This window comes from Leptonotus elevatus, chromosome 1 (genome assembly GCF_054856555.1).
Source record: "Leptonotus elevatus isolate MCC_2025b chromosome 1, RoL_Lele_1.0, whole genome shotgun sequence".
Lineage (NCBI taxonomy): Eukaryota > Metazoa > Chordata > Actinopteri > Syngnathiformes > Syngnathidae > Leptonotus > Leptonotus elevatus.
The window spans coordinates 19,889,937-19,917,657 of NC_141239.1; the positions used below are offsets into that span (position 1 = coordinate 19,889,937).

General features: G+C 38.1%; 1 protein-coding gene across 3 annotated transcripts in view; it reads left to right on the forward strand.

Moving 5' to 3' along the window:
• LOC147181181 (phosphatase and actin regulator 1-like) overlaps window positions 1-27,721 on the forward strand; it is a 67,695-nt gene that overhangs the window by 8,121 nt on the left and 31,853 nt on the right. Inside the window, exons 1-4 of one of the 3 annotated variants that reach the window (XM_086081646.1) lie at window positions 607-741; window positions 12,136-12,300; window positions 24,317-24,397; window positions 25,749-25,952. In XM_086081646.1, coding sequence (XP_085937772.1) covers window positions 684-741; window positions 12,136-12,300; window positions 24,317-24,397; window positions 25,749-25,952 — 508 coding nt within the window. In that variant the 5' untranslated portion in view covers window positions 607-683. Of the gene's footprint in view, window positions 1-606; window positions 742-7,433; window positions 7,887-12,135; window positions 12,301-24,316; window positions 24,398-25,748; window positions 25,953-27,721 lie in introns of those variants that run through there. The other 2 variants (XM_086081643.1, XM_086081645.1) reach the window with 2 other exon arrangements.

Below are 27,721 nucleotides of genomic sequence, written 5' to 3' on the forward strand. Positions count from 1 at the left end.
TTTCTTCACACAAAGTGTCGAGTAGACTGTGCTCTGTAACAAGAGGGGAGGAGACTCTGGACCTAAAGTCAATGGAAAAAGGCTCATCACGTGTAGCCTACTTAAAAAACAAATATAATAATAATGATGATGATGATGATGATGATGATTATTATGATTATTATTTATTGTGTTTCATGTTTTAATCAGGAGACAGGTAACATAATCACATTAGGCCTGATTATCGATTATTGGATTGTTTTGTGTTGCTAAATCAACTCGATTGCAATGTGCATAAGGTAGAAGCAGTCCATGGAGCGCTACTGCCCTCTAGTGAGGTGGAGACAGTTCTGCAACAGCAGGCAAGTGAACAACCAAGTTGAATGCATTTCATGCAGCTACGTGCCAGTAAAACGGCGACTTTTTAATCTACGCTGTAGACACGCTGGTAGATTTTGAATAATTTCATTCATATGGCGCCGTAGAAACAGGATATCATTGCAGTTATGGACAAATGTGTTTGGATAAGGAAGTGATTCTAACAGGTGCACACTGCAAAGATGTCTGTTAACCGTGGGAAAGCGTCTGACGTTGGGCAATGACGTCATCACGCCTGACTGCGTTAAAAGAGCTGTTTACATTCGATTACCGTCGGTGGAAGTGCAGTGTAAATGCACTGGCAGTGAAGTGGAAACGATCACACTATGGGTATCACGAATGTCTTTGGGCGTAGATGTGGCAAGCGGATTCATCATTTAAAAGGTAAAATTGACTATCGTATCCGGATTTTTTTTTTTTGGGGGGGGGGGGGGGAACATTTGCAAACTAAGTTTAGCAATCCCGAATTCATATTGTTGACAGCAACAACGTCTTTGTTACTACTAGAAGGATAATTGTATTTTGAATATTTGAAATTTTCATTCAAGTTAATTGTAACGTAATTTTGAGTAGAAATATCTGGGTTTTGTACGTAGACTGTCTATAATTTGACGTGACGTCATTACGTACTACAAACGCTTAAAAGAGGCCAGGTTTATTGATGTATTGATTTATTTATTCATTCATTCATTCATTCATTCATTCATTCATTCATCCATCCATTTATTTATTAGAACAACCGTCACTTTCTTTGTAAACTTAAAATAAATTAAAATAGGAGCAGTGGAATGGACTGCACTTTACATTACAGTATCTGCAAGGGTTTTTTTAAGTTACTAATATGGCCTGCTAGGTGGCAGCATTGTAAAGGCTACTTTTTGGAGTGAGTGAAGTGACACTGCAAGATTTTTGCTCTTTGTTGAAGCTCTAGAATGATGTGCATACCTACTGGATTTACTGAGCTTCACTTAAAAAAAAATATTTTAGGGGTTGGGGGAGATGTACTGTATATACTGGCGAAATGACATAAACAATGCAAATTTGTGTAGATCAGGAGTCACCAACATGGTGCAGGTGGGCAGCAGGTAGCCCCCAAAGACCACATGAGTAGATCGACAGTTTGCCCTAAAAAATAGCTTACCAATGATGCAGCAACGCGATTTCCTAGGAATGTTGTTGAAGTGAACATTCGAAAATGTAAACCGTTGCGGCTATTTATAGAAATAGTGTTGCATATTGCCCAATTTTTCAGTTTCCTAAGTTGTTGATAATTACTGTGAGAAATCATTGCACGATCAGTTTCTTCAAACAGATGAATATCATTGAAAGTGTGCATCTGGGGTTTAGTGGATAAGGTAAGAGTGTAAGCAATGCAGCACATGAGCGAGTAGTGAGGATGAATGCAGGGTGAAAATGACAGATGGGTAGGGACAGAGCGATATGGACAGAAGGAACAGATTTGTAGTGACAGGCTGTCCAGTCACAACTTTTTCTCTTTTTTTTCCTTTCTCAACTAAAACCTGCATCACAATGGAAGCCGGTTTAAACTAGTTGGGAGGTGGGGAGGGAGGGGGGCAATGTCAGACTTAAATGCACTTGTGTTGCCTGTGTCACAAGTTTCTAAGTTCAAGAGCCATCCATTTTCTATTGCACTTCTCCTCATTAAGGTTACAATTACAGGACATGAGATGTCTGCTTTTTTATGGGTTTTTTTTTTTTTTGTGGGAGGAAGTCAGAGTATCTGGATAATCATCACTTCCTTTTTAACTCATTCACTGCCATTGACGGCTATAGACGTTAACAATTAATTTGAACTATTTCTATTAGTTTAGCATTTTTTCCACTTTTGTTAACCAGAGTATGAAAACCTAGAAAAAAAATTACATTTAGAACAGATATAAAATTTGTGATTAATCGTGAGTTAACTAGTAAAGTCATGCGATTGATTACGAAAAAAAATGAATCACCTGACGCTCCTAATTTTTAATAATCTTTTCTTCGTTTTAAAAAAAGAAGTAATTTTAAAAACATTTAAAAAAACATTTTTTTATGATCTTTTCTTTTTTTCTTAAAAAATAATAAAAATAAAAGATTATTAAAAAATTAGGGGCGTCAGGCGATATATTTTTTCGCGTAATTAATCACATGACTTCACTAGTTAACTCACGATTAATCACAACTTTTATATCTGTTCTTAATGTACCAAATTTTTTTTTATAGGTTTTCATACTCTTGTTAACAAAAGTGGGGAAACATTGTTAACTAATAGAAATAGTAAAAAAAAAAAATTGACATCTATAGCCGTTAATGGCAGCGAATGAGTTAAGTTTATCATGAGAATTTTCTTTTGTGCTAGAAATGCGATCTGCTCGGAATCGTCTGATCTCTCCAATGTTTGACACCAGCGTTAACAATTACCCACATTTGTGCTATCTGCTGATAAAGTAACACCAGGGCCTATAGGGAATATTTAATGCGCCTCTCAAATGAGGCTGAGCTATTTGAAGTGCTGATCAAGCTCCCAATGCTGCTTCTGTGCGCCCCCCAGGCGCTTGTTTGTTACTTTGCTCGCGTTACATTCATGTCTGTTGTCAATTTTTGCGCTTCATAAATAAGTGAGGCACTGCAGTGTCAGTGGCTGTGTAGCTTTACAGTTTGCGGTTAATTGTGGATAATCCCTATTGTTCCGATTCTGATTCTGATAATATGGAGATGAACATGACATGACCTATAAAATGTTGTGCGGGGACGGTACCACTTCATATTTTAATTAGTGGTGTCAAAATGTGTGTGTTCATTTTGAGTTAATTTAAAGTTCCTTTAACGCCACAAATTATTTTTTTTTTACGTGCAATTAATGACCGCCCCTTCCTTGGAAATCCTGTACTGGGTGAATTCCACACAGCAGACACGTCCATGTCAAAATTTAGCAGTAATAAATTTAATAATAATGCATATATTTGCGGAGACTGGGATCAAGTTATATTTTACAATTTTTAAAATGTTACCTCATGTTAAAGATTAGATAGCTCTTATTATGAAAAGAAAAATGCACTGAAATTACCAACGTCTTACAAATGAAATTATGCCATCGAGTGGCAGGAAATGACCTCAACACAAATCAATATTGTTTAATAGTACAGTACATCTTTTTAATTTTAACTAAATTTTATGATTTATTATGAAATTTCTGTATCAATGACTAAAAGATGCAGCCATATTTCTACACTTTTTTTTTGGTACTTTCCCCCCTCATGTTTGTTGAGTATGAAAACTTTTTAGTATACATTTTATTGTCCATTTAGAACAGATAAAATTTGCGCTTACTATTGAAGTCATGTGATTAATTACAATTAACTCATTCACTGCCGTTGACTGCTATACACGTCAAAAACTCATTTGAACTATTTCTATTAATTTGACTCTTTTTTTTTTCACTTTTGTTAGCAAGAGTATGCAAACCTGGAAAAAAAAATTATTGTACATTTAGAACAGATATAAAATTTGTGATTAATCGTGAGGTAACTAGTGAAGTCATGCAATTAATTACGATTACAAATTTGAATCGCCTGAAGCCCCTGATTTTTAATAATCTTTTCTTGAATGAGTTAAAAAATGTAATCACCTTACACCCCTAATTTTAAGACTAAAATGTTCCAGCTTTACACATCATAACAATTCAAAATAAGCATTTGGTGTACAGGAATCACTTTTGTCCACCTGAGCTTGCCATCACCATATTCTACACCGAAATATCTGTGACTTTGAATGTGTGTGTGTGGCTTTTTTAAGGCGTGGCCTGGCCTGTTTTAATCAGTGTTGATTTAGCCATTGTTTGCTAAGGATAGTGCTGGCTGTTTAGTGGCTAACTTTCACCTAGTTTGTGTGTTGAGTTACTCAGTGTAAGCTGCGGCCATTGACAGCTTGTGAATGAAAGTGAGTGTTAGTAATTGAAACCAAAAAAATTGGCAAAAATTAAGTCAAATTGGATAATTTCATGTTGCTCCCATTATCATCTGTCATGGTACATTGGTGTGCTACACTATACTGTGTGTATGTGGTGCATGGACACATCGTCATATAGATGTTTTGATTGTTGGAACACAAAAAGTATTGGAAATCTGACTTGTCTATACGTATATACGAAATTATATGAGACAACCTGATATTATTATTATTATAAAATATGAAAATAAAATCTCAGTAGCCATGTGGGTCAGTTGTGTGTCGCTGTGGTAGAACTGGGTCAGTAGCTGTGGGCCAGTTCCTCATAGAACACAGTGATTGAAAACTTGGTTGACCTTGGTGTACAGTACGTGGCATTCGACATCTTTATCAAGGTTGACCAAAAGCAGTTCAACGCTAATCCGGGCCAAGGTTTTTGGTGTTGTTGTTGTGTGTGTGTGTTTACTTTGTGAATTGTTATTGCGCCATTCGTAGTCGCCTTGAGGAGTGTCCATTTTGGTCCCGGTCGCAATGTTGTAGTGTTGCAGTCAAAGTCATAATGTACCATTTAAAGTTAACCTGTGAGAGTGCAAGTGAACTGCGCTGAACTGTGTCACTCGCATTGCAAGTGTCCATGTTTTCATCCTTGGACCAGCAATTGTACAGCACAAAACCACAGCCTTGTAGAGGCGGAACTATTCTTATGCACTTAATACATAAATACAAAAAAAAAAGGTGAAAGCCATAAATGTACAGGTGCTTGTAATTTTTTTTGGAATATCCTCAAAAAGTTGAATATTTTCATTAATTCCATTCAAAATGTCAATCTTTCATAGATTATACATTTAGGGCCCACAATTTAAGTGATTTAAAGTACTTATTTGTTTATTTGTACATTATTTGGGCTTCCAGCTCATAAAACCCATGAAAACAGGATGTCAAAAAATTTGAATAATGTGAAAAAAATCACCATGCATACTTCCCAGTTTTTTTCAACTCAAACAAACCACCTTCATATGACACATTCAATATTAGCTAGCATACTAACCTAACACACTACTAGCACAAACCGATGTGGCATCACATATGAGCATAACAATAATAATAATAAAAAAATGTTATGGAAAAGAAAATCGTAACTTGTAAATTCTAAAGTGGGAAAAAAAGATGGATGGTATTTTCAAAACGATATTTCAATCTTCAATAGTTGGTTGGATTCCCTTTGCCTTAATCACTGCCTCGGTGCACCGTGGCATTGCCTGGGGGTCCTGGAAGCACAGGCTTTCTTGATGCTTGCTGTGATCTCTTTGTTTTTTGTGTCTGGTGGTCCTCATTTTCCTCTTGATAGTACTATATTACAAGAGGAAAACAAGGGCCACAATACAGTATCACGGCGCATCGAGGCAGTGGTTAAGGCAAAGGGAATCCAACCAATTATTGAAGATTGACATATCGTTTTGAAAATACCATCATCCATCCATCTTTTTTTCCCATGCAAAAAAAAGACTGGGAAGTATGCATGGTGATTTCTTCACATTATTCAAATTTTTTGACATCCTGTTTTCATGAGTTTTATGAGCTGGAAGCCCAAATGATGTAAAAATAAAAATAAATAAATACTTGAAATCACTTAAGTTGTGGGCCCTGAATCTATAATCTTTGAAAGTTTGACTTTTTGAATGAAATTATTCAACTTTTTGAGGATATTTCAAATTTTTTGACAAGCTTCTGTATTACTTTGTCTTGTTGTTGTGGATTATTTATGGTTTTTAGATTTAATTCATTGATAGTGTTTTTTTTCATCTGCATTTGAGGTACAGTAGATGTTGTGTTTTGTGGGCGGTCCCTGAATACCCCTGGTGCACCGCAAGAGTGAAACTGAAAGTTGTATGTTCCTACTTGATACAACTACTCATAGCCCATGTAGTCCACTTTAGAATCTACAAGTTCCGATTTTCTTTTCCATAACATTTTTAATGTATCTTTTGTGCAATGTAATGTCTTGTATCTTATTGTGCATATTGTTATGCTCATATGTGATGCTACATCAGTGTGTTAGGTTAGTATGCTAGCTAATATTGAATGTGTCATATGAAGGTGTTTTTTTTGAGTTGAAAAATGTAACTACTAAATACAATCATATGTAATAGGGGTGTGCCAAAAAATAAATTCTTATACGAATCGCGATTCTCTTTTAGTACAATTCAGAATCGATTTTATTGAAATTATTTTATACTGTCTTCCATTTATTTGTGTGTGCCTTTATTCTAAGCGCTGTTCATGTTGTACCCGATTTGGCCACTTAGGGGCAGTGTGGTGCCACGCAGTCTGATACACTGTTAAGTTGTAGCCACATCAGAGAGTAGAAGGAAAAAGTCACGATCAAGTTATTCCAATAAAAGTTGTTTTTTTTGCAGCGTGGAGCCGTTCTTTTGAGTGCTAAAAGTGCCGCGAGTAGAGCACTAATTAGCATTAGCGAGTCAGACTGGAGTAAATCATTACGATTCCTTGAACATCTATACATTGAAGCAAAAATCATTGTCAATCAAATCATTTTGAATCAAAAATCGGCCCTAATCGAAAATCAATTATGAATCAAATCGTGCACCCAAAAATCGGAATCGAATCGTGAGACATTCAAAGATTCCCACCCCTAATATGTAACATGAGTTCCTGATTTTGTACATCCTGGATGCATGGTGTTGATGCTGTATGATTACCTCTGTTTTAAGTGCTTTGCCGCCATCTGTTGGCATCTAAATGCAATGACGGACACCTTTACGGTGGGGGATTTTCACGTTTTGTGGCACAGTTGGTCCCTATCCCTTGCAAACAACAGTGATTCAATGTTGTGATGACTTTATAAAATAATTTTAAATTAAAATAAAAAAATATTACAAAATATATATCCGTTTTGAAAGACACACAAATGATTATATTGCTTTCTGGGTCAAATAAAGTGATAAATACAAATAAACAAAACCTAACGTCAACGTGTTCATCGCTTTATCAACTGTTTTTGCTTGACCTGATTGTCGTCCAAGCACATCCTCTGTATGTGCGCGCGCGCGCGCCTTTATCACGTGACCAGGCATAATAAGCTCGCCTGCCAGTGCTTGCCTATTAGAGGCGCGCACGGCTCAACCAATCAGCGAGGCGCGCCGCTCTGCTCCCCCGATGGCGAATTAGCTACAATAGACTACCGCAGACTGCAGCTCCACACTGCCGTCCGTCAAGTCCCTCTCGCGCTCCACGTTTCCGTCAGCAGGGCCGGAGCGAAATGTTCAAGACGGCGCACTACCCGAGCGCGGACCCCGCGCCCACCACCATGCACGGCGCCTGGTGGCTCGCCCAGCACAGCGCGGCGCCCGCCCCCCCGGCCGTGGCGCTGGCCGCGGAGAAGCCCAAGAAGAACGCGTTCAGCCTGGCTCGCATCATGTCCATGGGCGGCAAGAAGGGCCAGCACGCCGCCGACGCGCACTACAACAACAACAACAACACGCCCTTCGCCATCCACTGTCACATCGGCAAGGAAATCAAGCACATTTGCAGCAACTGCAGCCGCGGGAACGACACGCTGGACGGTGAGTGAGTTGAGTGTGTGCGTGGGCCGGCGGCGTGCGAGCACCCACGGGGGGCCCAGCGGCGCCTACATACAGGATACACACACACACACGCACACGCACACGCGCACACGCACACGCACACGCACACTCCTCATCGTCGTCGTCGTCGTCTTCATCGCTGTGTACCACGCGTTCAGTTAATGCATTTATACGCTTTTACAACTTCGTATTTGGTGATATGCTTTCCTGCAACCAGTTGGATTACATGAAAAACAACAATTATTTTCACACATGGAGACGCTTGTATTGATTCCAAGGCTCCTTCAAGCCATTTGCACTTGAGTCTCGTGACATCATCTCTCAGCCATCTTGGGACGCAAACATTTTGTTGTTTTGTAATTATAATGATCAGCTTCCTTGAAAACCATGACATTTTCGCTCTCGTTTTTCTGCTGTTTGAATGATGAGTGGAAGCTTCTTTGTGTTTTGCATTTTATTTTAGTTTTTATGTACCATTAATTTATTTTTCATTTTGTATAATTTTATTTATTGTGTGTATTCGTTAGTTTAGTATCACTGCAGTTAAAACATTTTGAAGATTGTATATATTTTTGCTACATTTCATCATTAGATCTTTATTTTCTTAAGCTTGTAATTTGTAGTTTTTATCATAACATTTCCATTTTTTAGATCGTGTGTATACTTTCAGATTTCTTATTTTCTCAAATAATTTTTACTTTCGAAGTGTATATTGGGATTTTTTTCATGATGTAAATATTTTATTTTACTGTATTATATATATTTAAAAAATAACTAACAGTTATTTTTTAAAGCATTTTTCAGTTATTGAGAACTTTGACTGGGAAAAAAATTGTCACTCATGACTGTGGTCTATTTTTTATTCTTAACCCATTATAAGTTCTAGAATATTAGACTTTTGACATTTTTTTAATAGCTCTAACAGATCTGAGACGAAAGGTCAGTGGTGAGGTCATGCACAAAAAAGCAGTAATGATGTCATAACATTACCAAAACGCTGAACACTTATTGATTATGCTCAGAACTGCGACTCGCGTAAGGATTTCCATGATGCATCAAACATCAATGTAGTACTTTTGTAGGTCTTTTTTTTGTTGTTGCCATTTTGGCACAGCAACATCTTTTGACAGTTTAATATTTTGATAGTGTGATTCTTTTTTTTTTTTTTGAACCCTTGCTGTTTATTGATTAGATGCTGGATGCTCATAAATGACTTCCTTCCGGTGTCCTTCGAAGCATTTTAATGAAGTAGTTTGAATTCCGCCTGGATTCGATCTCCATTGACCGCGGTGTTTCGTCTCCCAGCGTTGTTCTTGAGGCAGCAGACCAGTCAAGTAATGGGCCGTGAGCCTGCGAGCTCCGTTGCATGACTTGGTCTTGTCCCGCCACAACACCTCAGGGTGGTGGCTGACAGGCCTCTAAAGTGATATGCTTGTGTTGGCAAACACCACGGGAGCGACTGTGACGTAATTACAGCGAGCTACTGGCCCGGTGTCGGGGGTGATCATGTCGAGTGATGTGCTGACCTTGGCGCACATTTCACACTTGGCTAGAGGTCGCCGGTCATGTCAGCGTTTTCCATTTGGTTTGGCAGAGCATTTCATATTGCCTTGAAGCATCGCTATCAAAGGGAAATCTCAGCTCATGACTTGTATGCAGTAGTAAACCCTTGAGTTTGCCTATTGGCGGATTTTTTATGGTGGAATTTGTTTGCGGAAAACTCACTTATTTAATGTTTTTGCGCAGAGGCCAAAATGATAACAGTATGATTTAGTGTCAAGGAATATGTTGAAAGTGAAGGAGTTTCATTTGGATGATAAGTAAGTAGGGCTGGGGGGGAAAAAAGTCAAGCAACTCGCAAAAATAGCTTGACGCAAAATTGTGTCTCAATGAAAACAATATTTAATCATTTAAAACCCCTATTTTGCGGTTCCTGGAACGAATGTTCCGTGTTTCCGCATGGACATTTGTTGCTGCGGATGGCCAGACGCAAGTCACGCACTTCCTTTGCTTTCATCTTTAAAATTTCCAAAATTTGTTTTTGTATTATATTAATTTAAATGTTAATACTGCAAAGCACAACTGGGGTCGGTTCCCTAAGTAATCAATTGAATGATTGATTCTCAAAAGATTTGTTTGTGACAGCCCCAATAAGTAGTGTTTTTCCACCTCTTGTGGCTACAAGCACTCTTTTTAAAGGGGGAGGCATCAAGTTACTTGCAGGTTTTCATTATTTGAGGCAGGGTGGGCTCGGATAGCCCCTAAATAGTGGAGGAGTTGGTGGTGTTAATGGAGATTAGCTGGCTCTGTTAAAGTTCAATGTGAAGTGTCAATGCTAAACTGTATTTTTATTCTACGGAATTGTAATTGTTGCTTTTCGTGCAAGGCAGCCATTGTTAGCAACGATGTAATCAAGCAAATATGTAAACCCAAACGCAAGCTAATGTTAATTTCATCTCATGGTGTAGTGACATTCTGATTTGCATTATTGAAGTTGCTCAAATCTAATAGCACATGGTAAGTTTGAAATGTTGGTTAACACATTCCAAATAACTATAAGGATTAGTTTTGATGCTGGGAGGATGAGCTTCATTCATTTGCTTAAAAAAAACACATCTATTCTATACTGCAGTGAATATATTACTGGTCTCCACCATGTTGGTTGCTAATGCTAAGCATCATTACTCGATGCTAGCACATAAGAAGACAAACTCTTCTCTATTTAACTATATAGAGACAAGCCAGTGTTAAAGCCAGGCATATTGTGGTTAGTTACTTGTACATATTGTACCCTAACTGCACTATGTGCAAATGACAATAGTGTGAGTGTTTGTTGTTTTGTGCTACGCCATCTCGGTTGCTAATGCTTAGCCGACCTTGCTGCTAGTGTAAAAGAAAGCCGAAAATTGTAGTATTTGATCACGAGGTTTGCAGAGCTTATGAAGACTAATGCGCATAGCTTAACATTTTATTTCTCACAATTTTTATTTGTTTGTAAATTGACAGTTTAGAAGTAGGATAGATTGAAGCATAGTTGTTTTAATGCCACTAATTATTGAAGTCAATAATCAAACATGGAAATTCAAAATGTCTACCTTTTTGAAAACGCGCAACATATAGTTAAGGCGTTTTTCTTAATAATAAAAACATGGAGGTTAACTGTATTGCAGACAGTTGTAAAAATAACGTGTTGTCTTTATATAGGTTTTAAATACCGCCATGAGTCAAGGAAGGAGAGCATGATTATCTATAATGGGTCAGAAACACTTTTTTTTTTAAGGTAATTCAGTAGCAAATAAGACTTAAAATATACAAGCTACAGTAGTTGGTGATCATTCCTTTAGAGCTGCCAGAATTAAGATTTAATAGCTTGCACATTCAATCACGTTTTGAGTGTACCATGGGTTGTCTGTTTACCATAGGGAGCTGTTTAAAGCCTTCAGATTCTACAACTTCGCTCCGACTGCGTGTTGTAGCGAAAATTTTTTGATGCGTAACCAAACACGGCACTCTAAAGGGTGTCGACTTTTTAATATTGAATGAAGCTCAGCAAACGTTCCTCTTGATGATGTGCTGTTTAGCTTGCAAAGAGTTTATTAGCAGATTTATGTAAAACACTTGCAGCATATCCGTTTTTGGCTCTTCAAGTGTGGCTGACGTAGATGCGTCCCAAAAATTACTACCAGCTTTCCAAACCATTGCATTTTTATTTGTCACAGTTTTTTTAATGTATAGTTTAAAGGCACATTCTTTTTTTTCTTTTTTTATTTAATTGATGCATGAGGTGTTATTTTTTTCTCATTTTTATTTTATTCTATAATTTTTAAGATTATATATTTTGAGATGTTTTGTTATGTCAAATGATTGTTCATTTTTTGTTGTTGTTTTGAGTATTCCTTAATTTAGTTTTATCTATCTATCTTTACGCTTTTTCTATTCCAATAATTTTAGGGGTGTGTATTAGAATCAGCATTTCTCAATTTTTGTGGAACTAACATAATAGGTTCTTCGGCTTATTTTTAATGCAGTCTGTTATGCCAGGATTGTTTTTCACACTCATCCAGTTACTTGAGAATTCTGTAGGCGACTTGGCCCAGATTCATGCTGCTTGGACTTTAGTGAGCTTAAGTGCTGCATCTACTGCCCGCTCTTTTGGCACCGATAACACACTATCGTCACCTTTCGGCCTCATCTAAGCTTCCCTTGTCTATCGTTTGCTCCCTCGCAGCCGAAGAGGTCGAGAGGCTGGCCGTGATGAGATCCGAGTCCTTGGTCTCCGGCGCCCACACTCCGCCCATCCGATGTCGGAGCAGGCTCGCCACGCTCGGACGCCTGCTCAAGCCCTGGAAATGGAGGAAGAAGAAGAGTGACAAGTTCAAGCAGACTTCAGCCGGTATGTTCATGTTCTTTTATCAGGAAAAAATAGTATATTTGTATCTTGTTTCTATTGTGCAGCAATTAGCATTAGAATATAGCTAAGTTTCATCATTATTCACAAACCTGTTCAAAACAGTGGGGAAAAGGGCTTGTTGCAACATGGCCTTGGTTGATCTCTTATACTCTGCTGCCACCTGCTGGCCGTTTTTTGCAATAACTACCATTGCTTAAAGCGACCTCTTCATGTCAGAGGCTGCATCAGAGCCTTCTGTATGCTCGAGCATAAAAAAAAACACATAAAAAACGTATAAATATGTTTTTGGGACCATAGCAATATTTAAAATAGAACATTTTTATACGTGTTTGGGCGCAAATGAGTTAATAAAACAAACCATAAAGTAAGGTGTGTAGTAATGTATTTTCATTTGTTTAATTTGTGTGCGCCTTTGTAGGCTAGCTAGCTAGCTACTTTGTCATTCATTAATGTATTCACTGGCCCTCAAGGACCGGACTTTGACACCACTGTATTAGAAAGACAGGGCTGTGCACTTTGAATTTTGGTGCTGTTCTATCGTACTGATTTCTCCAACTGTCATCTTTTTATTTGAATTAAAAAAAAAAAATTATGCCAATTTGTCATCCATTAAAAACGTGAAATGTTGGTATTAGATGGGAGTGAAGGAAGGAAGGAAAAACAGGAGAAAAAAATTCACTAACTAATGTCTTTCTATTATTTGGTTGTCTATTCATACATTAGCAGGCTGGGTTGTCATGGAAAAAGACGTTGGGATGAGACGGGCAGGAGGACTTAACCATTTGAATTCAGAGGCAGGGGGAATGCTTCCATTGTGACACAAACGATGAAGAAAGACAAACTCTAAATTTGTATCTGAATTCCAATAGGTTTAGAGTTTTGCCCTCTGCAAAGTTAATTGTTTGTGTAGTTTTTGCCTAATTCTGCTAAAACACATCGGAACAGTACGACCAGCCGACATTGTGCTCTCTGAAGTCTAAATATCGTGTGTGCTTGGTTGCGGAGGGTGGAAAATCATTTTAAAAATGCATTAAGTTGCAGTCTGGAGGCTGCTAGGAGATGGCACAAATTATTTGGTATCTTGAAGCCTCCTTTTTAGACTTCTTTCCCATCTAGCACTCCGGTAATATGAGGGACGAGTGAAGGACGTGGTCTGGCGTCGGATGTGGATGGATGTAATTTGTCCGGGCTGATTCATCCCTGACTTCTGCTGTCAGTCGGCTTGACGGCAGGGCGGTCGTTTTTGTCAGATTCCATCTCCTTAGGTTGGGAAAGCAAAAGACAAGCAGACCTGAATCTTGTCTCCACAGGACAGGATGTTCTAGTTTACGTAGTTAGATCCCTGAAGATGTGATCAAAAGGAATAATAAATAAAAAAATCTTGACATTCAATGTATATTTAATTTTATGGTTGCTGTTCTGCAGTGCTCAGAACACCTAAAAGAAAAAAACGTTTCGATCCAGGGCACAGTTTTTACTATGCTTATTCAAAGGAGGCATCTATTGGAGTGGAGGTCGTTAGACTGGTTGATTGATGGCGGTTAATTGTGTCACAGAGGGAATTTTTCTCCTGAGTCTAATAATTGAGGTGGCTATTGAGGTAGAGGATTTCATTCAAGTGGGCGCACCTGTTGACTAACAGAGGCAAGGCGTTGAATATTGCAGTCTGCTACTTAAGCACATACGGTAAGCAGCATATTTCTTGTGGCTTTCTGCACACCATGCATTTAATAAAATGGAGTATCTGTTTGTGGAGAGGTGTTAATTCAAGTGGATGCACCTGCCCCACTACTTGTTTTCTATTGTCTTTTAGCCCGCTGTAATGCATCATTTCTCTGACGGGGAAATCATTTATTTAAAGCAGGCACGTATTTAAGAGGAGGCTTTTATTTATTTTTAATCATGTGGCGTTGAATATGCTGCAGTAGAGACTCGTTTCTTCTGTTCCTAAGAATTGTCACCGCTGTTATTAAAACGAGGCTACTAATTGGGGAGAGGCATTTATTCATCTGGACCAGACGTCTATTGGAACAAGGAGAGGACTATTTCTTTGTAATGTTTAACTTTCTGCACATCAGGTGCCATTTGTAACTTATTCACTCGCAGCCATTTTCACTGAAGCAACCCCCTTCGCTCCCGGCTGTTTTACTGGGTTTTGACTGATTTTTGCAAGGCCCACAGAATATTGTGTTCTATTGCTATAATAACATGGAACCTACCAAGAGAAAGTTTAGAGTCTCTTCTTTCATCCGTAAAAAAAAAGTATGTGTCTGTTTCCGTTTTGCAGCAATTAGCATTAGAATATAACTAAGTTTCATCATTCTTCACAAATATCTGTTTAGAACTGTGGGGAAATCAGCTTATTTGCAACATGGCCCTGGTTGGTCTCTTATACTCTGCTGGCCCTTTTTGTAATAACTACCATTGCAATTCAGAGGCTGCATCAAAGCCTTCTGTATGCTCTAGCATAAAACAAAAAAAACCTTTAAATATGTCTTTGGGACACTTAAAACATTTTAAATAGAACAGATGTATAAATTTTTGGGAGCAAATGAGTTAATAGCCATGCATACGTTTTGCTTTGTTTTTAGTCCTGTACTGTTTACATTTTAAATTCCACCATCACATTCTAACAAGCATCACTAGACAACATAAAGAGGCCAAAAGATGCTCCATGGAAGCAAAAAGCTCTTTTCATTCCTTTGTGTTAAGCGCTTTTTTAATTCTACATAAAGGTCGCTCTTCAAATTATTCACTTGCTGCTATTGTTCTTGCGATATTGTTTTGATTCACCGTAGCAGTGGATTGCATGCACACTTAACAAAAGTGACCTTTGGAGTGCAATGTTTTGTTTTTAAGTGAATTTGGTTCACATGCAGCTTGGAAGATCAGGTCCACGCTGTCACATCAAATTGAGGGAGATGCATGAAACTGTTAAAGTAAAAAAAAAAAAAAAAAAATGCTATTCCTTCACAAGTTGTAAATAAAATGCTTGAAAAGTTCTAAGCCGAAATGCTAACGAGAGTGGAGCATTTAATCAACAGAGAACTTCATCAAAGCAAATTGTAGCAACCCATTAAAAGTCCCCGAATTTCCTTGGGGACGAATTAAGTATCTGCATAAACTCACCTTGCCATCCCCTGGATAGCAAGCAAATGCATCCCCAAAGGAGCTGGATGACGTCAGACGAGTTTGAGTGGATGCCGTTAAGTGCTCCGAACATTTTATGATGCTATGGCATCATTGCTTTTCTGACCATGAGCTCACCATTTGTTCATTTCCCGTAAAAGTGTGCAACAATTTTTGGAACCGTTTGGGTTGAGAGTCATGGAACAATCATTAGCCATAATTGTACATTTAGCTACATTTTGATTTGAAGCCAGATGAGATTTTAAAAGTCAACAGACCGCGGTGGCATTGAAAGGCGGTAATTCCTACTCGTCTCATTCAGCAAGCGCTATTGACTTGGAAGGACCTTTTGAACCCTGTTGCAATTGATTGGTGTTGAAATGGAAAGTGGTACGTTTGCCACATGTAGTCAGTCAACGCTAAGACGGGTGTCGATCTCGCCGTATTGACCTTATTTGATGGAATACAGATGACAATTTTATGATCACGATTTGCATTATCTGTGTTTTTTGTCCTAGTTCTGAAGCTGTCAAGCCAATGTACAATTTATTTATTTAGGTTTTATCACACGCGCTAGAGCGGAGCATAACTATGAATAAATAAATCATTAAGAATTGATCGATGGTGGGGAATTGATTGTTCAGCAATTGAGGCAAAATGGCGTACACTACTTTGCATCAGAGGCGTTGTTTATTCATTTTCAACTCGGTTTGCCCTCTCAAGTAGAACAGTGCGTCAAATACAAAATATCCATCACTATGATCTTAATGACACTTTTATGTTTTTTGCCACCAGTTTGGATAGACACAAGACTCTAGTGAGGATAAACAGTTCAGGAAATGGATGGACAGTGCAAATTGAGCTAAATCCACCCACACTTCCGCTGATCTGGCACAACTCCTCTGGGCAAGATAATTCTAATTAATATATTGGTAGTTTTCCCAATGGAATGCCCACATGAGACAGAAATGTTTTTTCTGAAAAAACGTTCAACAACATGATAATTGGAAATTCAATATTGCACTCCAGTTAAGTCTTCCTGTGTGCACTAAAGGATCGAACAGGCCAGCGTCAATACGGAGTAAAGTCAACTCAGCCGCCATAACAATTGCTTCTGAGGGATAACTTCAAAATAAAAGCTAGATAAGACATTTCTATCATTTTTTCTCTTAGTGCACCATCTAGTGGCCGAACTGATTTCATACTTAGTGGGTTTTTATAATACAATACCGCACACTGAGCTTCCCCATAACAGAGGGAAGGAAGTTCTGATCGTCCCGAAAAGCCCTTGGGCTGTAATTATTCCAAAATATAACCTGACCCTTGGTTTTAGGTGTTCATTCATCACTTAACCAGTAGAGGGCAGTCAAGCACTAAACTTGCCCAGAAGAAGACAGGAACTCTCGATTATTTGATGGAATAATCGATAGGATAATAGATTTAAAAAAAGATTTGATAGTAACAGCACTGATATTTATGCGTATGAAATCAATAGAAAATCTAAATATTAGGAGCAGCTGAAATATTAAGAGCAGCTGTCTGGATGCTTCAATGCCGTTCTACGTCAGTGCAATAATACAGTATATTGGTAGCAGCAGTGAAATCTGACAAATTTTACCTTTAACTCATTCACTGCCATTGACTGCTTTAGACGTCAAAAATTAATTTGAACTATTTCTATTAGTTGAACAGTTTTTTCCACTTTTGTTAACAAGAGTATGAAAACCTAGATTTTTTTATTGTACATTTAGAACAGATATAACATTTGTGATTAATCATGAGTTAACTATTGAAGTCATGCGATTAATGACGATAAATAAAAAAATAATCGCCCGACGCCCCTAATTATTAATAATCATCTCGTCAGGCGATTATTTTTTTGAATTATAATTAATCGCATGACTTCACTAGTTAACTCACAATTAATCACACATTTTATATCTGTTCTAAATGTACAATAAAAAATGTTTTCTATGTTTTCATACTCTTGTTAACAAAAGTAAGAAACATGTTTTAACTAATAGAAATAGTTCAAATGAATTTTTGACATTTATAGCTGTCAATGGCAGTGAATGAGTTAAGGACATCAGTTTTGTGTAGCTTGTATGTGTATAGAAAAAAAAAGCCAAATACAAATTTAAAGCCCACTGTATGACTCTCATTGCGTTTTATCCAAACCTCTGTTGTTTTTACGTTAATGCCCGAGCGTCTCATTGATTAGTCCCCATGAAAGTTTTAATACTCTCTTTTTCAAGCTTAGAGGATTGCCTCAGGAACAACAAAAACAGAAAAATCAGCGTTGAGCCTCTGGGCTTTGGTAGGACGTGTTCCGACTATCTGGGTCACTTCGCAGTGGAAGTGAAGCATTCTCAGATCAATACGGGCAGCGCTCAGATATGCCAGTCTGATTTAATATGCCCTGAGCCGAGTCTCTGATGAGCGCCTAATCCTCTCATCTCGCGCTGCAGATTGAGTGGCTACTCGGGGCCCCTTCCAACTCAACACAGGGGCGTCTTAAAATAGAACTTTATTTTAAGGCTTTTTCCTGATTAGCAGTAGCACCGTTCCACTTGCACATATATTTAGCGCTGATGGATGTTTAAGCCACCTCAGTTGTCTTTAGCTTTGCATAAAGACAAAACAATAGAGGCAGACTGACATTAGGTCATCTGTACTGTTTGCCACTGGAGGACCAAAACTGCCCAAATTAACAATAAATGAATGAATAAAAGTGAAAATAAAAATGAATATAAAAAATATAATTCAAAAATTAAATACAAAAAAATATATAAATAGAAATAAAAACAACAAAAATATATATATCCTCAAATAAATGAATAAAAGTCCAAATAAATAGAAAACGAGATTATAGAAATAAAAATAAATGTCGAAATAAATAAAAATATAAATATATGACTAGAATTAAAGATCAATAAATAAAAACGCTCTGCTCTCCCACTTATTTATTTCATGCTGCAGATGCGCTGTCAGGTCGTAATGTTATTCAAATGAGGGGGCGGTCTTGGGTTGGGCTCCGCTGCCTAGAGTGAGCGGGTCAACTTGCGACTTGAGTTTATTTATATATTTTTTATTTATATAGCGCTTTTCTATCTAATTAGACACTCAAAGACGCTTCTAAGCGTTATGGCGCAGAAGTGGAAACTTTTATTTTAATTTAATTTTTTGAGCATTCCAATAATACATTCAAATCTCGCAAACAAAGAAATAAAAACCACGCGGAAGTGAAGAGAAAAAAAAAGAATTGGAAACGAATGGCTCCATTTTAAAGAGTTGAATAGGCTTATCGACGCAGTTGATGTAAACACGTCAGGGCATTGCTTCTGCATATAGATGTGTAAAAAGCTTATAACATTTAAACTTTCTTATCGCAGCTTTAAGGGTGTCCAAATGAGTCGCTCATTGATTGCTAGATTCTGTACTCAACCATGTTTGATTGAGTATTGAGTATCGGCTCGATAATTTTTGGACAGGTAGTTTTCGTGCATCCCTATCCACAGGGTAAAAAAAAAAGGTAAGCATGATCACACTGAGGCACGTGTTCACTGTGTAGATGTGTCATACAATCACTGTAAAGCGATCATTCATGGGCAGTTTTTGATGGTAAGTGGCACATTGCATAATCGAAATAAACAAAAGGACGAGATATAATCCACAGGGTCACAAAAAGGCCATTGCAGGCTCCGGGACCGCCACACAAAGGCAGTGTAGGCGTTCATGATTAATGCGATCGCTCCCCTCACCAGTTATTCATTCAATCATGTTGCACAGTAGAACTATACAAAATGACTAGAAGTAATCCTCAGCGGGTGGGGGGGGTCGGGGCAAATGCTCTAGTGTGAGTAATTTTGTAATGATGTGCGACTTGAGGCAATCTATTGCTATGTTTTTACAGCGTGCCATTATTTGTACTGAATGTCTTTTTGTGCTCCTTGGGCTTTTCTGATGAAATCGCCTGCAATTCCAAGTCTAAGCCGCTACTGATGCATCTATTTTCGGATGGATTTTTCCGGCAAAAACACAATGACTGTCAAATCTCAAAGACGCATCCTCATTAAGGCTTTTGACTTAATGGCGTTGCGTAACGGCGCACATCCTGTCGCCTGGCCGTTATGTCACGTAAAGCTTTGCGTAATTACTTCTCATATTGGATGAAACTGAAGTATAATCCCTGAGTTTATGGCAGCACTGTCCGTCTGGCGTTGACCTTTTTAGCCAGGCTTCGCCCCCCACTTTGCCCTTGCTGGTTTACACTTGGGATAAACAGTAAACCGGAGGTGTCCCACAGGTGCTCGAACTGCTTATGCTTGATGATTTACATTTGATTACATTTTCTTGCTTGACTATGTGGAAAATTAAAGGCCCCATATTATGAAATTGCACTGTACTGCGGATTTCTATCAATAATATGCATCCCCGAACTGTCTACAATTCAAGTATGGAAAAAAAGTCCGTACGCGACTTCTTTAGCTTTCTGCTCCTTTCTAAATTTTATGCTTCCGTAACCGTTTGATGTCACTGAAGTGCACTCGACCCCGCCTCCTCGGGTTTGTGGCAACGCCTCTGGTAAAGGTTTGTCACGAAAAACTCGAGAAGCTGGCTGCTCTAGCCCTAAATGCGCTCATACGCTCCGTGGTGAGCAATGGGGGAAAACCAACGATAGGAACAAGTGGTTGCTTCCTTCGTCCGAGTCTTTGAGAAGACAGTGGATACATTTTATTTTTGAAGGACGTGTACCGACAATTTCCAGAAGGACTGTTTTGTTAATGAAAAGCTTGTTCATTTTTTTTTTTGTTGTTTTGACAAAAAGCAACCATAAAATGAGAGAGTTAATTTCATTGTATGCACTTACAAATTCAGCACAAGGTGAAAAAACATCGGGGAGCAATTTTGAAAAATTCTGTTGAGTAATTTTTTTTTTGACGATTAAAACTAAAATTAGCATGCTGATTCCAAAACTGTTGTCAGTTTTTGTCTAGCACATCAAGTTTTTCTCTCCACAGTTGACCCTCCAGATGAGCAGAAATCCACCGATTAGCTGTAGTAAGACTGTAGTAAGAAGAGCTAATTACAATTGGACTCGTCTACATACACGTGGCAACTTGTTTAGTCACAATTGAGACGCGGTGAGAGATGTGTGCAGCTCCCGGTAGGTCACTATCAATATCTGCCAATAGAAAGCTAGTATAGTAGGAATTAAGAGGATTAGTGCTGGCTTTTCTCTTAACCTTGTAACCATGAGCATACCATTACAAGTTCTATTTAGTTTTATGCTGTTTTTTTTTTTTTTTTCAAAGCTTGTACCTATTCTATCATAGGGTTTTATTTATGTGCATACACATTTATTTCATAATGGCGCCTATATCTTAAAAATTTGACGTGATCGAGAAGAACTGAGATCAGTTTTGGGTTGTGCACCCAAAAATAAGGTAACAGTTGTCAGACAGAACTCGAAAAAAAAAATTATTCCCCCATGTAATTAATTGCCTCCCTTGTGTTGTGCCAATCTTGTTTGATGTGCACAAAAAGCTTGATGAGACAAAACTCAAGTTTTGGTATTGTGACTCGAGTACATTTGCAGTAGTCTCGTTTCTTTATTGTTAGACTGTGTAGGCTATTTTAATCCGCACTGACTTAATTAGAGGCCGCTAATGCTATGAATAGACAGTGAGGATTCATTTTAGACGGCGGCTCCTTGGTATGTGAAGCACACATGGTGCAAAGTGTTGCAGCTCATCCTCATTACACTTTCCTAATTGTTTTTTATGCCGGGGTCGATTTTGAAACAGGATTGTGATTTCTTAACATCTTTACTCAAGCCGTCCCGACAGAAGATGTTAAGCGCCTCTACGTTTTGAAGCCTAAAATTATGTGCACGTTGGCTACAGGCCATTTTGTACATTATGCAGCACACTAAAGTGTTGTTGGAATAGTTCTTTGGGTTCGGCGCTTTTATCGCCTCTCTTAATCAAGGCCCTATGTTCATATCTTGACAAACACGATTCAGCATTTTAACTGTGTTCAACTCAAATTCCTCCGATTGTCCGTTAATAGAGCTGAAATCCACAGCCAGGCTCGATAGTGAGGATCGGGCAGGAGATGTTTTCTCCTCTGCATGCCGACTGCAAATGAATGGTGCTTGCATGAAGCCACCACATTTCCGCTTTTAACTTACTATATATACGTTCAATAAAAGACAATATATTTATGTCACTCACCACGCTAAATAAAGTAGTCGGTTTCTTCCTCGCTCCAGAAGTCATGTTTGTTGACAACGGCTTGAGTATTTCCAGTGGGTTGCATGCCAGAAGCATGGACTTTTATGCTTGTATTTACAAACACAAACTGTGGAGTTTTCGCCGTAGAGATACATGAAAACGCAGTAGAGAAATCAATGTATTCAAAGTCGTGACTACAAAGACCAAGATTCCTTGCGAATCACATAAGCGAAGAAGACGAAGAAGAAAATGGCGAGCATGTGCACTGCGAAAAGCATTGCCTCGATGTATCGACTGCGTTTATATGAGCAAGAATTCCGGTTATGAAAGAAGTAACCCAGGGCTCTTATTCGGGTTTTTAAAAACCCGAATAAGAGCATATTCTGGTTTTTAAAAACCCGAATAAGAGCATATTCGGGTTTTTAAAAACCCGAATATTGACGAGGGTTATTGCCTGCATGTAAACGTAGTCATAGTCAATTAGTGTAGCAGTGTGGCTGGCACAAATCATGTCCAAACGCTGAATACCCCTCTTCCCCACATTGATAACTAAGCAAAACGAGTATTTGCTGAGTTTCAGTATGCCAGTCTAGGGGTGCAGCGATCACAATTTTCTGGCCGAGCTCCTATCTTTTAAAAAGTCTGACCTACCTGTCCCGATTTATTTATTTATTTATTTTTATTTTTTTTCATAATAAGCAACAAACACCATCAGAGTTCCAATCTTATTTCATTGGAAAACATTGAACAATATTTGTGAAATAATACAAACGAGTTGTTTTAACTGCACTTTAAGTAGTTTCTCGCAAATAAAAATGAAAAACCGATTAGTCATTTTAGCAGAAGAGGACGGTGGCTGACTTTTTCAGACCTATGAGAAGAGAGATGAGATCAGTTTATACGATCCCCGAACCCCCAAAATTAAGGAAATCGGAGCAGATCGAACACTAATCTGTTAACATTGCAGCTCTGTTTACCTTTTGACATTGACTTCATAGTGCTTCCGTGTAATCCGACATTTGACAATTGCAGATCTCTGAATCTAGCTGCATCATGGGTGTAACTCTGTGTAGCATCAATTATGTAAATTAGCTGAATTTGCAAAAGGCTCACACACAGACACATTTCCTGCAATTGGCAGCTCCCATAAGATTTCACACTTGATGGGTGGGCAGGCACTCCAGAGACCCAACTCTGTTTACAAGCACTTGCCGTAAAAAGTCAATTATGCATAATGCACTACTCCATAAAAAGTCGAATGGCAAAATTCGCAAAAGGCGTTTGATCCATGAATCGACCAATAAATATCCAAGGACATCGACTTATATGCCGTTTTGTGACTATTCTGGTCCCTAGGTATCTATTGCAACATGTTGAACACTTGGTGACATTGTAAGCTCAGTGGCCCAGTTTCTTACAATTCCGTTGGAAGCCTCACAATGGTGAGGTCATGTTGAATCAAGTGTACATCTTGGTCTCATGTTGTCAAAATGTAAACGGCATGAAGAAGACTACTTTAAAACAGCCCTACGTAGCAATTTGCCCAAAATATCTTTACAATAGCCTTTTTATTTGACCATTTATGACTCAAACATCTTCTAATTAGTAGATTAAGACCTTGGCTAGTCACAGTGGGTACTCCTGCAAACCCTCTGGCCAATAGCTTTCAGACTGGATTCGGGTTCGAATTTCCCACCCTCTGTCTGCGGATGTGACGTCACGTGCGAGGAAGTGTGTGTGCGCAGTTTCATTTTTCAGCAGCAGGTGGCAGTAGCGATTCAAAATTAAATTTCCTGCATTGAGCAGCTTTAAATACAATGTCTAATTAAACCAGGAAACGTATTGGTCAATTCTTGAATCAACAGGTTGTGAAATTTGACAAATTAGGTTTACTGTAACAGCAAGGCTCGAAATAAGCAGTTTCGCTTTGCAGTTTGCGAGTCAAAATTAGTGTTTTGCGCCTCATCAAAACACATCGAATAGCAAAACTGAGAATCACCGGTTCCGCATGGCCTCGTTGGGTTGGACGCGCTTGCGGCAAACCAGTTAGCTAGCAACGAGCTACGGTTCGGTACTGCAACGAATTAACCTATACTTGGGTAAGACTGAGAAGCCATGCTAATTGCTAAGCTAAACCAAGAGTGACACGAATGGTGCGTTGAACACCAGAATAAATGTTTGGGTGATGTGGTACACTTTTCACAGATGGCTAGCGGAGAACTTTCAACATAGCAGACAAATAAGTGTCTGGATTGTGGAGAGAAAATCATACTGGATAAGCTGATAATGGATGGATGAATGGATGGACATTATGACGTATGTCAGCCAGGAGGAGTGACCTATAAGGTTAAAAGTATATTAATATACATTAGGATAAAATATTGAAAATACCAGTGTACCTTGTTTGTTTTCACAATGAATTGGCTTTTGCGGTCTTAAAAAAAAAAGCTCCACAACATTAGAAAGTTGCTCTTCAAATGAAGTGACGGATTCGCAAAACTTAAAGATAATTATTTCGAGCCTTGAGAGGTTATCATGCATTTTAATTTAGGTTGCACCTCACCTACGACACAAGTGAAGATACAGAAAGCAGATGGTTGAATACATATTCTTCTTTTTTCCCGCTCACCTAGCACTGGAGAGGAAGATGTCAGTGCGACAGAGTCGAGATGAACTGATCAAGAGGGGAGTGCTAAAGGAGATCTTTGAGAAAGGTGAGCTCCTTCATACCACATCATCATCATCATCATCATCATCATCATAATGGCACGGCCTTTTTGCTCTCAAATTATGCCTGTAAGATGAAAGCTCAACTGGCTGCTCTTTGAGTTCTTCATCTCTTCATTAATCAGCGCGCTCTGAAGTGCACTCTTCAAGAATCAAGCAGGGTATCGACCGATACAATCTTTCAATACATTTTTTAAAAATTTATTTTTATTTTTACAAATGCTTTGTTCTCGATTGGATTTGCCTCAGACGGCCCGTATTCCAAAATAGTGTAATTAAAAGCACTTTGCGGCGGGGGTACTACATGCAACAGGATATGAAAAACAACAAATTGACTTTGTCCAACCATTGCTGCTAAGATGTGAAACGAGAAGTAGAGAACATGTAGTATATTTATTATATTGCATGGAATTTGTGGGTTCAGCCCCAAAAGAAGATATAGACGCATGCATTAATAGAGGGATGTCAATGTGAAAAGAGACTTTGAGTCGTGAAGTTTAAGTATGGAAGAGTGTATTTACCACACTGGAAAAAATAACCACTCTATTGGAATTAGAATGAGAATAAAGTTATAATACCTTAAAGGGGAAAAAACTAAATACAAGAAATTTAAATATCGCTGTCCTGTGAAAAACACTTGTGCCCATTTATGTTTTTTACAGGACAGCGACAATATTAAAGTTGTAATTTCACAAGAATAATTTGATACTTTAAGCATAAAGTAGCAAGCTGAAGTAATACTTTAAAAAATGACAAATTTTATGAGCATAAAGGTTCATTATTATAATTTCAAGTCTTGTTAAATAAAATAATGGCAGTAATAATTAGAAAAAGTTCCAATTTATTGAGAATACAAACAGAAGGATTCTCCAGTCCTTCTGTTTGTATTGTGAAGGTACTTCAATAAAAAATATCAGTATTACTAGGAAAAAAAGATAAGTCACAATTTTACAATACTAAACAGCAATATGGGAAAGAGTCAGAGAATAATATTGCAACAGTTGTGATGCCAATATAGTTGTAATTTTGTTTTTTAAACTTATAAATGTCTGAATTTTATGTGAATACATTTCTAATAATCAGAAAATAAAGTTGAATATTTCAACATAAAACTGATAATTTTACCCAAAAAAATGTTGCGAAAAATGTTGCTATATTTATGAGAGCAATAACAATCAAACTGGAAGGAAGAAAGCTGTGCGACTGCTGAATGTTGTTTTGGTCCATGTGGGGATGTTCATGTACATTCTTGAAAGAATGCTATTGTCGAGTTGTGCCCAAAAGATTCTTGCTTCTTTCTATTTTTCCAAGTAAATTGTTTCCTCCCCTTCTGCTCAGCAACGGGTGACTTTCGATCCTCGATGGACGGCGGCGTCTGCACTCAGGAGCCCCCCGTCAAGTCGTCCATACTTCTCGCCCCCAAGAAGTCTGTCACATACCCAGGCGACCTTCAGGACAACCCCGCTAAGCCGCCGCTCTACCACAAGCAGCCGCCAGCTCTCCCGCCCAAGCCTTTTGCTCGCATCCCAAACCATAGCACAGGTCAGCTAATATATTTGTTATTTGTACCATTTTGGGAAGTTGTTTGAATTCATGTAAAGTGAAACTGGAGTTAAAGTCAAATGAATGTCCAATTGTAAACCTTCACTAATGCAGTAATTAATTCTATTTAATAAACACTTAAAAGTAGTCAACCTTAAGCATTTCTTGACAATAATATGTTAAATGTGACCTCATTAGTCTAAACATGACATTCTGATTAATATTACATTTGTGGAATATGAGGTATGCAGCAAAATGCAGCCGTTTTTATCCATCTCAAGGGTTGGCCATTTTGTCACTTGCTGTCGACTGAAGATGACATCACAGTTGCTCAGGGCTCAGGCAACGACCAATCACAGTTCACCTGTTTTCTGAACCTGAGCTGTGATTGGTTATTACCAATGATAATTTTGTTGACGAAAAAATTTTTCGTCATAATTTTCGTCCCGAAAAATTTCAGACGAAAATTACACGAAAACTAAAAAAAGAAGCCATTCATTATAACGATAACTAAAATTGACTGACAATTTCATCAACGAAAATGAAAACAACACAGTCGCGAAAATTCACACAATCCAATCAGAAGGAATGAAATGCGGGTGGGAGAAAAAAACCACTCAGAAACTGTTCATTGTTCACTGCACTTTATTTAATGTACAAACATTTTTACATTCATTGTGCAGCTGTAAGAAAAATTCCCAAGCAATTATGCACTTTTTTTATTTAGGTGAAAACTAAGCTATATTATTGTCAGTTCAACACCGTTGTATTAAATGTGTCTTGCATGTTAAACTACATGTACAAATAGGTGTGTTAGAATTTTATATGTAAAATGTATGCTGAAGGAAAAAATTGACTTAACTGTCAATTTAGTCAACTAAAATTGCTCTTTATTTTCGTCGACTAAAATTGGATTCAAACTAAAATACAATCAGATGACTAAATTATGACTAAAACATTAATTAATTTTAGTCAAAAGACTACAACTAAAACTAAATAAAAATGTATTGTCAAAATTAACACTGACTATTACCTGAGCAACTGTGATGTCATTTTCACTCGACAGCAAGTGGCAAAATGGCCGCCTTCTGATATTGATAAAAACTGGAAGTGGAAGTCAACCTTAAACATTTATTGACAGTAATATGTTGTATGTGACCTCACTAGGCTAAATATGACGTTCTGATTAATATTACATTTGTGGAATATGAGTTATGAAGCAAAATCCAGCCGCTTTTATCCATCTCAGGGGGCGGCCATTTTGCCACTTGCTGTTGACTTAAGATGACATCAGTGTTGCTCAGGGCTCAGTCAAGAACCAATCACAGCTCACCTGTTTTCTGAAGCTGAGCTGTGATTGGTTATTACTTGAAACCGGAGCAACAGTGATGTCATCTTCAGTCGACAGCAAGTGGCAAAATGGTCGTCTGCTGGATTTTGCTGCTTAACTCAATATTAACCAGAGTACCGTATTTAGACAAGTGGGGCTGAATAGAACATAATGTCGAAAATATTTTGGGGGGTTGGTTCCCCTTAAACAAATCCAAAACAGTGGAATGAAAACCAGCAAGTATGGGCAAGTAACCAGTCGGAGCCCAGATGTGAATTTGATTAATTTTCTCTGGAGATCCGGAAAAGGCTCGTCATGTCAATACATTTATGAAAACACCAAGCTTCTTTCCTTGTGCAAAATAGTTCATTCCGCACCATCTGTAACCTCAAAATGGCTCTCGAAATACTCCTGGAGTTAAGAGCCACATTCTAAGTGT